General features: G+C 38.2%; 1 protein-coding gene across 16 annotated transcripts in view; it reads left to right on the forward strand.

Annotated features, from left to right (window-relative positions):
• The first annotated feature begins 616 nt into the window (after positions 1 to 616).
• Positions 617 to 12,798, forward strand: part of abi3bpb (ABI family, member 3 (NESH) binding protein b) — a 39,135-nt gene continuing 26,953 nt past the window's right edge. For 4 of the 16 annotated variants that reach the window (XM_044344332.1, XM_044344334.1, XM_044344336.1 and 1 more), the window contains exons 1-2: positions 617 to 1,055; positions 8,465 to 8,644. In XM_044344332.1, coding sequence (XP_044200267.1) covers positions 965 to 1,055; positions 8,465 to 8,644 — 271 coding nt within the window. In that variant the 5' untranslated portion in view covers positions 617 to 964. The remainder of the gene's footprint in view (positions 1,056 to 8,464; positions 8,645 to 12,798) is intronic. The other 12 variants (XM_044344335.1, XM_044344338.1, XM_044344337.1 and 9 more) reach the window with 5 other exon arrangements.

Here is a 12,798-nt window from a genome sequence, read left to right on the forward strand (position 1 = left end):
TTCAGTTTTCTTTATATATATATATATTCATCGGCAGATTATTTCACAATGAATCATTTTTATCTATAAATTGTCCAAATAATAGTGAACAAGTTACTGTTTCACCTTTGAGTCCTGATGATAAATGATTTCCTGATTATCAAATGCAGAATCTTTCTCCTTCGATCAGCTAATCGATTGATAATCATTACAGCTCCGTATGTTGTTGCATGTACTGGATGATGTCAGCTGATTAATGAGTCGGTCTACTGCGGAGCAACTTTTCATTCCAGTAATGTGTAAACTATGTGCACAGGTTTCCTGCTCTCCAGAGAGTGAACCTTTCTTCTAGCGCCACCTTCAGGACAAACTGGACCTGCAACAGACTTCAGGATGTTTGTTTGTTCAGAGTTTAAACATCAAAGAACGGAGAAACTAAAGAGATCACGTCTGTTTACTGATTTATATTTCTGTCTTCTGATCAGTTTATCCTCTTTATATTTTCCTCCACAGCACTGCTGCGAACCCACTGAGTTATAAAGAGGCAAACAGCCAAAGCCGACTGGAAAACAACACATTAAGAAGAAATGGGAGGAGTGGTGAGAGAGGAGGAGAGGAGGGCATGATGAAAAAAACAGGAGGGAGAGTAAAAGAGGAAAAAAAAAAATCATGTTTGAGGTCCAAAGAGAAAAAAAAGGGAGGGGAGAGCGAGGAGGAGGGAGTGTACAGTATGCTGGGGGGTTAGTGATGTCACGCAGGCCACGCCCACCTGCGGAGGCTATAGATGCTGGCGTTTCGTTGGTCCTCCTCTCCACACCGAGGACGCCTGACAGCTGAACAAGTCCTAAGACTGACCCGACGCCTGCAGGGAGAGACGCTTAGTGAAGTTGTCCAGCTCCTGGTCGCTCCTCATCATCCTCCTCATCATCATCATCCTCCTCTTCGTCCGTCCTCGTCTCCTGGAAGCTGAAGATCTGTAGAGGTCATGGCGGGCGTCGCTCCCCTCCTCCGAGTCCTCCTCCTGCTGCTCGGAGGCACGATTCTGCTCTGCGGCATCCCTGCGCAGGGGATCAGAGGCAAGTGCACCAAACAGCATGCAAACAAGAGCCGTGGTTTATATGAGATATAGACGTAAAGTAGGGAAGACAGCTGGTAACAAAGACGAGCATGGAGGGAAATAAACAAGGTAAATGTGCAGAAATCAACAGAGCAGAAGAACATGAGGACATAACTTTGCTAAAAGCATGAAAACAATCCAGTGTTAAACTAAAAGCAAGCAGGGTAACAAAATAAGAACAACTGTAAATGTGCAAAAATGAACAGTGTGGAAGTAAATGGGTAAAGTGGGAGGATAAATTGGGGGAAAAAAATGGGACATAACTTTGCTAAAAGTGGGGAAACAAACATGCAACCAGAGTTATAACAAAGCAAGAACAAGCAGGGAATAAAAAAAACATCCATGGTTAAAAAAATGAACGAGGTGGAAGTAAATGGGACGTAACTTTACTAAAGTAGGGAATGATTCCAAAATAAAGGGATAACAACAGGAATAAGCAGAGTGAGAGTTTGGAGTAAATGAGGTAAATAAATAGTAGGAAAAAATATGCTACATGTGCAAAAATTAAAAGGTTAAAAGGGTGGAAATAAATGGGTGAAACAGCAAAAAACAGCATAAATTGCTTAAAAGTAGGAATCAGGGTTGAAATTTAAAAAAAAGAAACATTAAAAGGGATAACAACAAAATGAAAAGAATCGTGGTAAATGTGCAAAAAATGGAAATAAACTAGTGAAATGGGAAATAAATCGAGTAACAGTAGAGACAGAAACATGGTGTCAGTGTTGATGTTATAATAATGGAATAACTGGGAAGGTGAGGAATAAGCAGGATACCAGTTTGGAAATAAATCTGGTAAATGTGCAAAAATCAGCAGTTAAAAGTGTGGAAATAAAAGAGTCAATGAAGGAGGTCAAATGGAAATAAATGGGAAAGATTCACTGTAAGATTGAAATAAAAGGGAAAACAAATATGCAGAGTAAAGAGGACAACAACTGAGAAATAAACATGATAAATGTGCAAAACAACAGAGTGCAAGTCAGTTAAATGTGAGTTAGTTTACTGAATGATTCTTTTGCATGTTGCATTTGACAAAAACTGGAAAAAAATCAGTATTTTCTTAGCTGTTCTGTTTGGAAAAGTGCATAAATGTGTCTTTAGATGTATTTATTTTCTCATATTGTGAGTATGAGGTGATTATTTTTGCAGTTTGTTTGTTTTTGTGTGTGTGTGAGTGTGTGTGTGTGTGTGTGTGTGTGTGTGTGTGTGTGTGTGTGTGTGTGTGTGTGTGTGTCATGGATAATCTTCCATACAGTGTTTGAATGAAGTGTGCAGCTGTTGTGTTCAGGTGTTTGTCTGATCGTGTCGTCGGTGTTTTCTGCTCTTGTGAGAACGTTTTGGCTGAGTCTGCAGAAACGTTACCGTTTCTGATGCATTTGGAGCTTTTCACTCAACCTTTTTGTTTGGACGCGTGTGTGTTATAGTGGATTTGGATCCAGTTTGACGTCTTTCTCTGCAGGACGTTCGGTCGGGCGGGCAGGTGTAGCTCGCCCTGAGGGGGCGGGGCTACTTCATGATATAACCTGTGATTTTTCTGCCTCATTGAGAGTTATGTAAGACGTTAAAATCCCCTCCGTCAGAGAGGAAAAGTGTCACGGTGGTCTGATGTGAACGTTACCTCACCGGGCGAAAGACCAAAAACAACAGAGAGAGAGAAAAGAGCAAGAGACCATTGAGTCCAACTCTCACTTTTATGTGTTTTGGGGTTCGTCCCTCTATATGGAAGTTTATTAGTGACTAGTGGGTGAGCAAAAGTTTAATTGGAGTAGTAAAAGCTTTAAGAGCAAACCAAGTTTTGTCAGATTTAACATTTTGAGCGTTAACAATAATTTATGTTTAACACACGTCACCGGGAGCGTTCCCAGCTGTTACACTCATCACTTTTTTTTTCACAGTTTAAATGAAAAAACTTTATTGAGCTCTGTGTGGCTTCTTCTACTTCCAGTTAAAGTTTGAATAAAAACTGGAAGCACAAACTTCTAATTCATGAGTTCAGATCATTGATTAGCTTCGTGGTTGTTTCCTCAGTCGCTCTCAGACGGCGTTCTGTGTCGACAGATCGATCGTTACAGTATTTCTGTCGGTCATAAACTTCCACAGAACTCCAGTTTTTATGGAAGTTGATGCTGACTACATGTTGAAGTGCATTGAGATGTTTTGGTCTGTACGGACTTTAGTGATCCTCTGACTTTTCTTCCGGCGCCATACGCAAGCTAGCATGCTACATTAAGATGCTAAACATCAGCATGTTAGCATTTAGCTCAAACAGAGTCGCATTTTAGCCTTTTTTCCCTCCAGTCATTTAGAAGCTAAAAAGTTTTACAGTTGACCTACATGGGGCGCTAAATCACCTCAACTTTTTATGCTTTCTGTCAGTTTTCGAGACATTTTGGCATTATGTTATTTTATTCCAACTTAATAATAACAAACTTTATTTATATAGAAGTGTATAATATAAAGTGCTTTACAGGTAAAAGAAGAAAGAACTAACAAGCAGCATTACCTGGCCTTTTTTAAGAGCTAAGTAAGAGTACGTTTTGCAGTGAAATAAACATAAAAAGTTTTATTTTCTGTTCTGATTTGACCAACAGGCGGCGCTAAATCACCTCCTGCTCTTTGTTTTAACCACGCCCCCACGAAGTGCGCCAGACTTTGAAGCCAATTTGACAAAGTGGCCAAACTGTGTAATTACAACTTTGGGGCCCAAAAAAGTATTTTTCCTGCAAACAATTATGGAAAAAGGAGCAGCTGTAAACGTGGTTTCATTATTTTGAGCATCAAAACCTGCAAAACATTTCGTTTCACTGTCAGAATTTGATCCATTCTGTCAAGAGCTGCATGATTGAATTGTTTTATCCTGATTCAAGTTAGCCGGACGGCTAAACCGGACGTTAGCTGGCTTGTCTGGCGGAAGTCTCTGGTGAGGCGTGCTGAGCAACTTTTATATGAATGAATGCGGCTCCGCCTCCAGCGCTGTATCCAGTTCTCTTTATACATCCGTCGTTTTAATTAAAGCAGGAAAGTTTGGAAGAAAGAAGGTATTTTCCGTGGTGATTACAGTTTCTTTTGAAGGTGATTTCCTCCCCCAAAAATGATAAAAAAAACCCCATTGAAACCAGTAAAACCAGCAGAAGCTCATTAGTCCAGAGATGAAAGCAGCTCTGCTGTATCAGGGAGGAAAGTTTGGTTTCCATCGCTGTGTTTTACAGTCTGAGGTCAGAAGAGAAACGTGTTTACAGCCACAGAAACACATCCAGTCTGCAGGCTTTTACTCCAACTGAAGCAGGTGATTCCAGTTATTAACAGTCGGGCCGGGACTAATTATCGAGTTATCTGTTATCGTCAATAAGGCTGAGAAATCAATAAAGAGGCTAAATAAAGCTCCCATATAGGCTGCAGAGGTCGTTACAGCCTCAACTGCTGGTGAGCAGATAAAAATATAAAGTTTGTCCTCAAGGTGGCGCTAAATAAAGTCATTAAAATCTGTGAAATATCTGCTAATGTTAATTTTAATGTTTTGTAGTTGAAATAAAGGAAGCGCCACAGCTCCTCCTGCGCTCTGATGAACGTTTACTTTAGTATTTTTATCAGTTAGCTGCCTTTTATTTCCTAAAAAAAACTTTATTTAACAAGATTTGAAAACATTCACAAAGTTTTAACATTGATGACTTTACATGACGTAACTTTATTGTTAGCTAACGAAAACTAGCTGAAGCTAGCTAAACACATAATGTAATGTTAGGTACTTGTTAGCGCCTTTGTGGTACTCCCTTGTTAACTTTTAATACTTAACAGCACATATTAAGTCATATTTTATTGTACAGTTGATAGTTCTTTGTAGTACTCAGTGATGCTTTCTGGTACCTCGTTATACACTTTATGGGTGATTCTTAGTATTTTGTGGTACTTTGTCAAATAATTGGTCCTGTAGTTGTGTTTCTTTGTAGTACTTAGTGATACTTGTTTTACTTTTGACGCTTTCTCGTACCTCGTTATACATTTTATGGGTGATTCTTAGTAGTATTTTATGATACTTTGTTGTACTTTTATAGCAGATTGTTGTACATGGTTTCATGTATTACTTTCAATATTTGTAGTAGTTTCTTGTAATATTTTGATTCACAGTTTGTGTTTTTTTCTGATACTGTTGTACGTTTGTGTACTTACTCTGGATGTTTTGGTACCTTTTGATTCTTTGTGTGATTCACAGTTTTCAGTTCTGGGTAAAACACGCTTGAAGTACTTTAATGTTTCTTCCTTTTGAGTTTTTGTGGTACAGCGGTTTATGTTTTGGCCTTGTTGGTACTTTGGTGGTTCTTTGTGGTATTTGTTGTACTCTATTGTGTTTTCGTGGTAGTGTATATTCTTGGTTCTTTTTGTTGTAGTACTATGAAGTATACTTTGTTTTTTTTATGGTACATTTAATTGTTAGAAGTGTTTTTCTTTCATTCTTTGTCATATCTTTTGTCTCTTTGTGGTTCTTTGTGGTATTTTTCTGGTATTTTGTTGTACATTCTTGGTGGTAATTTTTGGGTTTTATAATACAGTTTACAGTTCTTTGTAGTACATAGTGGTACTTAAAAGTTTCTGTCTCTTACCTTTGATACTTCATGGTACTTTGTTGTACTCTTTTTGGTTGCTTTTATGGTTCCTTGCGTGTTTTGTCATTTATGTTTTGGTTCTTGTAGGTACTTTTTGGAGTTGTAATTTTTCTGTGTAGTTTTTGGCTCTTTTTGTTGTAGTACTTTGGCACATATTTAAGTTCTGAGGATAAATGAGAATCACTGGACTGTTTTGACAGTGAGAATGAATGAACGGACTCCTGTACGTTGTCAGTCTGAGGAAACTGAGCAGCTGTCAGCCTGAAACAGCGGAGTGAGATGTTATCTGTGCTGTTAGGAAGCAGGATTTTCCTTTATGTTAAACAGGTTTTTTTTTCTGGTGTGGAGCAACTTCAACAGAAAGCAGTCTGATGTCTTTCATGTCGGGTTTTATCCCCTCCACTCAATCAGCTGCTGTTGGAAAGCCTCCGACAGGCTTGAGCGGTGTTGCCAAGAATGAGCTGCATGATTCCACATGTCCAGCATGTCGACCTCTCCGTAGGCTTTTCCCACACTCATCTGCAGGACGCCAGCGCAATCTGCTAAATAAACATCCCAAAGAAAACCTGGACGGGCCGAAGACGGATGTACGGCTCTCGGAAAATACAGGCCTCCCCAAAAACACAATCCAGGCACATGCTGTTCCTTGCAGCTCTGTCGACGTGTTCGGATCCTGAACGCCTAATTACACCTGATTGTTTCGCTGTGCAGCAGCCCGCGGCGGCGCGGAGAGTCAATCAGCTAAAACAACAGTTCAGCAGCAGAAAAATGTTCCTGCGATGGAGTTTATCTTTCAACCTGTTGATCCCCCTGCTTGCTCCTTTTAAAGGGACATGTCGCTCAATTCAAGACATTTAACTAGTTTTGTCTAAGATTTTAGAAAATAAATGTTAGTTCACTTTAAATCACTCTTCTACGGAGACCCAGAAGGCCCAAAGGATGATATTTTTTTGCCATGTGAGCATCAAATAGATAAGAAAACAACTTGTGTACACAAGATTAATGAGAATATAGGCTTAAACTGGAAAAAAGACCAGAAGTCCTTTAAGAACTCGAAGCACCTGTCGACCTGCTGCTGGTAAAAAGTGAGAAAAGTTCAATGAAATTTGGTGGAAAGTTAAGATTTCTTCATTTATTTCAGTTTTAAGGAGTTCAGATTTCTCTGGCTCATCAGAAAACAAAATATTCAAACTTTCATTTAAGATTTTCAACTATTTTTTTCCAAGATTTTAGAAAATAAATGTTAAATTGATATCTAATTCACTTTAAATCACTATTCTACAGAGGCCGAGACATCTCAAAAGTCCAAAAAGTGCCATTTGTGCACAAAAAATTATGTAATAATGACAATATCTCATGTAAATATATATAAAAAAAGTCATTTTCCACGTCAACAACCACCTGTTTCATCAACAGGATGAAGCTGTTAGAGTTCATCTGCAGTTGGTTTTGTGTTAAATCCTAAAATGCGAGCGAGGAGACGATCGCAGCTCCTTCATGTGGCTTCATAAACTCCTGTTTTCCTTTATCACAGGTTTGTAGCAGCTGAAACACTCGACTCAGCATAAAAAAAGCTTATTAGCTGCAGTAAAAAAGAGTTTCTGATGTTTCCGCACTCGACTTTGAAGTCTACATGTGTTCTTAAAGTATAAGTTAAACTCAAGTTACAGAGGATTCAGTCTGAAGGGACACACTGTTCTTCTGGAGGAACCACGCTTTGATTTAATTTCATGCTCAAACTCTCCTTATCTTTGTTCTTTATGTGTTTTCGAGATTTCCCTCGAGGCCGTCCGGACAAACAGTTAATGAACGTGTTCGACCTGAACCTCCGGGTTCAACCCAGCGTCACGGTCGGCTTTTAAAACTTTTAACAAGTACAGAATGTTTCGGTTTCTCAAAGAGTTTCCTCAGGAACTATAAAGCTGTTTCTGTTTATTACGACTGGAGGCTCTGATGACGTACAGGCACAAAAACCAACGACAGAGGAGGACGTGACTTTACGTTTATACTCCGATGCTGATTGGACTAATGAGAGACAGGACCAGCTGCATTGTGGGAATTGTAGTTTTAAGTAAAATGTCAATCAGACATCAATATTGTAACTCTCAGTAATCAAAGGTGGTGAAAAGTACATTTACCCAAATACTGTACTGAAGTCCAGTTTTGAGGTTCTTGTACTTTTCTTGAGTATTTCCATGTGATGCTACTTTCTACATGTCAGAGGGAAATATTGTACTTTCTACTCCACTACATTTATTTGACAGCTTTAGTTACTTTTCAGATGAAGATTTGACACAATGGATAATATAACGAGCGATTTCTGACGTAGTATCTACTCATTTTGACTTTAAAATTCTAAATTGCGACATTGTTTCTCTCAATTTTTAGGCGGTATCTCATAATTACGCATCTTACTTCATTCTACTGAAGGTTTCATAGCTTTTTTACTGTGTAAATGTTAAATTGTGTAATTTTAATTTTTAAAAAACTTAAATGTTTTGACTCAGTATCATAGTTTGAACTGAAAAAGTCTAATTTTGACTTAAATCATCAAAATATTGATGTGGTATCTCGTGACTTTGAGTAAAAAAGTGCAAATTTTAACTTGAAAAAAAATATATAAATTCTGACCCAGTATCTCATATTTGTGGCTTAGTATCATAATTTTGACCTAAAAGCTGTAAATTTTCACTTAGAAACGTCTTCTCAACCTTCCTACAGTGTTTCTTCTCCTTCCTCTAACCCTCCCCTCTTCTTTTTCTCTCCGCAGTGCGGCGGCAGAACATGAAGGTTCGGATCAACGCCACCGGCGACACCATTGTGATGAAATTTGTGCGTCCGAGTCCGGACGTGAAGCTGGAGGGTTATATTCTGGGTTACGGCAGCAGCATGTTCTCCAAACAGTTCATCCAGCTGCCCGAGAACGGGAAACCCTACGAGACCGAGATGGGTAAGAAGAGCGTCTACGGAAGCCCGAGGAGGCCAAATATGTTTACTAATTATCAGAGTTTTGTTTTCTAGTCACAAAACTACTATTTGCACAATAATTACAGTTTTTATGTTAGATAACCAATATTAAGTTATTTATTATTTCTTATTTCTTACTAATTTTCTTGTCTAAACCATGTCTGCTCTAGGCTGCCATACTTCTCAGCAATGTAGTTTATTGTTTTGTTTTGAAGCCGCAAAAATCAATATTTTTTACTTTTTCTACATAAAATTACATAATTTTAAAAATAAAGCTAGCAACTGACATTTACAGTGTATCAAGGACATAAAATCCAGCAATATTTTTAGATTTCTGAAAATACTACTTACGAATAAAAGGTATTAACGTATATCCGGACCTTTTCAGAGGCTCAAACTGAAGTTAAGTTGATTTAAAGTTAAATTAAATTTAAATGAAGTTATGAAACTCTGCAGTGTTTGATGAGCAAATGAAACTCTTCATTGGATAAAAGTTATTTAAGTTTATTTCAGTTAAATCAGGTGAAGTTTTGAGTTTGTCGTCTGTTAGTATAAGGGTTGTAAACATAAAACAGTTTTATGAAAAATATATCATTTGGAAAGGCATTTTTCTCACAATTGCACAATTTTACACTAAACTTAAACGCACAATATGTAATTTCAGCCGCTCATTCAAAACAATAACAAAAGACGGAGTGTGATGACGATGTGAAGATTAGATTAAAACCGTCAAAATACTAATTAAAGCTGTTTTACCTTAAAAAATCAATATTTCTCCGACGATGTTTGGTGACCACCGGACTTCCTGGAGGGGCTGTTAGCCGAGCTGCTGCTAACGTTTGTCCAGTTTATTTCTCTGATAACTTAAGATCCAGACGTCCAATGACTAAAATCCTTCTTCCGGCTAAAAGATATAGTTAAAAACCACCTAAATTTATCATGAAAATGTGACTTAAAACTGAATAAAAGTCCATTTATAACAGTTTGTGTGGAACAACCACAACACTGATGTATTATCTTGTATGTGTGTAAGTTACTCTTTGGTAGACGCCATTGTAGCAGACAAACACAGCGCCGCCGTATGCATCTGGTGCGTGTTTACTCTTTGGTAGAGGAGGTATGACGCCATCGACAGGCGACCAAATGAAACGGTCCGTTACTTTGATTAAATTACAGATTTCTCTGAGTTTGAAAACTGTTGGAAACATTTGGGATAATGTAAGTACACAACTCAACAACATATATAACACAGGTCTAGTTGTTTTTAGACGTTTCAATGTGGAATAATTACATATTATAGCTTTAAAGCTTCCCACGTCATCTTTCAGGAGACTGACAGAAAACTTTAACAGCAGTTTAAAAGAACTGATGCAACAAAAGAAGATTTTTCATTTTTAAAACATCTCTCTGTTGTGGGGGATTTTCATTCACACCCCTCCCTCCATGAAACCTTGGTACTCGTGGGAAACAGGGAGTTTTATACTTTGGGGAAAACCCGAACATGAGACGCTTGGAGAAGCTTTGAGACTCTCTCTCTCTTGCAGCAGCAGGTGGCTCTGATCCCTTTTCTGAAGCTCAGCCAAGAATTTTTATCCCATCGCGACAAAAATAAGTGAAAGTTACGACGGTGTGACGGCGTGACGGCGTGTGAAGAAGCGTATCATCCTGCTGAAACCTGCTGAAATACGTCCGTCAACAACTTTTGAGATAAATTATTGCAGGAAGTTTGAGCTGCATGACGAGAATCAGTGGAGCTTTGTGTTAAAAACTTAAAAATGTGGCTGAAGTTTGGTGTTCTGATTTCCTTCATGTAGCTTTTTTATGCTTTCTTCCTACTGACGTACCGTACGGCGGTAAGATACGGTCAGAACGCCTCCAAATTTGGCTGAAATCTGGTGGACAGATCACCTGCGACTGATAATTCAGATTTGGGTTTTCCATCATTTTTCCCTTTTGGAAGCTTGTGACGTGCTGTGTTCATGTGCTGCTGGGAGAGTCGGACATCCTTTAAAAACACCGGAGCTTTGTATTATGTTTAAAACTGTACAAATTTGGCTGAAGTTTGGTGGAAGATTCTTGGTAGAGCAGTTCAGCCCGACTCCACCGTCAGCATGTTGAAGTGTCTTTGGGCTCCCGGTTGGTTGCAACATCAACTTCGTGTTTAAAAAAAAAATGTCAAAATTTGTTGGGCAGATCACCAACAACCCGAATATCTTCTGTTTTCTTTGTTTGTTTATAAGTCAGATGTTTATTCTTTGTCTTTTTGCTTTTAAGCAACATGTTGCATTCAAGTGCTGCTGGGAAAGTAACACGCTTTTAAGTGCTGCATGGAAATCAGACATCTGGGACTTCCGTGCTGCCTTTACTCTCCACTCAGTGGTGGAAATTAAATCCAGAAGATAAACATTATGAATAGTTTGAGCTCCACTGAGAGACGTTTAATTTAATCTCCATTTTTGTCGCTGATCTGTCATCTCCGCTGTCTCTGCCCTGAGGTCACCTGTCAATCAAAACGTGTGGGCGGGGCTGCGGTGTCAGAGCTCCTTTTTACTCACTTGAGGTTTTGTTTACCTTCCTGGTTTAAAAGCCCTCAGTGGAGAATCATCCATCAGCAGTGACCGCAGTGTTGACTCTGTAAATCCCACACTGACGGTGGTTTTTGGGTTTAGGGTTTTTTAAGCCACATGAGACACTGGAGTTTGGTGGACAGGTCACCGCTTCCCACTTCTCTTTTGGATGTTTTCCTCAAGTTGTATCAACTGTGAGAGCCTGAAGACTTTTCTACAAAGAGTAGAAAAACATCAGCTTTGTACCATAATTTGCTGTTTGGCAGCATTTGTTGTGCTGTGTTCAAGTGCAGCTGGGAAATTCAGACATCCTTTAAAAACACCGGTCTGTAGCTGCCAGAGATTTATAAAAATAAGAAACAGAAACATTCAATAAGAAAGATCATTTTTTACAATAAGTATTCTGTTTTTATACACCAACATTTTTGGTGGAAATTAGCCATTTTTTTTACCAATTTAAAAATGAAGTTTAGTTAAATTAAATCATCAAACATGAGCCGATGATTGATTCACCAGAGTCACAGAAAAAGTTAAATGAAAGATGATTAAGATGATTTAAATGTGTCATATTATAAACACGATAACACTGACATCATTTAAAACAGGATATAAAAGTTATAAGTTACAAAATGTTTTACAGGAAGAAAAACGGAAAAAACAAGGAGAATTAAGTGAATAATGTGTAAAATAAACCATCGGATGGATTTAGCCGAAATTTGTTTCTCCATAAATGAAGCGTGTTGCTGCTTCCAGAAAAACAAAATAAATGTTGAGTACTGAATACAGATTGTTACAGAAAACAAGAATTTCCTTCATCACTAAAGTTCTCAGAGAGCTGAGACGAACAGAAGAAAAGAAAACGTGACGGAGAGAATAGACGACCTTTTACCGTGACCGCAGACAAATAATGACTCACACAGGTGATTGATGAGGTCATGAGGTGTGGGGGGGTGGATGGGGGGGGGGGGGGGCAGCATGTTTCCACCTGTTATGGGTAAATATGTTGAAGAAAGTCAGATCTGGTCCACAGTTGTGTCTTAAAATCATTTGAAAAAGTTATTTGAAAAAGTTATTTTGTGTTGAAGGAATAAAAAAATATATACTTCAACTCTAAAACAGCAGCAGCTCTTTAATATGAAGTTAATAAAAAAAACACAAAAAAGCCAAAATTGGATGTTTTGGAGGAAAGAACACAACGTTAATGGTCAAGATAATGAATGAAATGCTTCTTTAAGGTGTAAACATGAGCATGAGGAAGATTTCATGAGTAAATTCACGCAGAAAAAAACATTTCAAGAGTAAATATAAAAAGAAAACTTGGATTTTTCATTGATTAAAACATCTTGTTGTTGTTGTTTTTTCAGTGGCTCAGGTGTGTTCGGAGGTGGGCGGGGCTTTAGTTTCTTATTAAACCTAAAACATAAACATCAAATACCTCCTCTCTGAGCAGAAATAAGATTCATTTTTATAAAAAAAATGTTTCAGCTGTGAGTGTTTTCACATGTTGAGAGAGTTTTTTTTTTTTCTTTCAGTAACCGTTCACATGTGTGCGTCTGCTTTCTGTCCGACT

This window comes from Thunnus albacares, chromosome 24 (assembly GCF_914725855.1).
Source record: "Thunnus albacares chromosome 24, fThuAlb1.1, whole genome shotgun sequence".
Classification (NCBI taxonomy): domain Eukaryota; kingdom Metazoa; phylum Chordata; class Actinopteri; order Scombriformes; family Scombridae; genus Thunnus; species Thunnus albacares.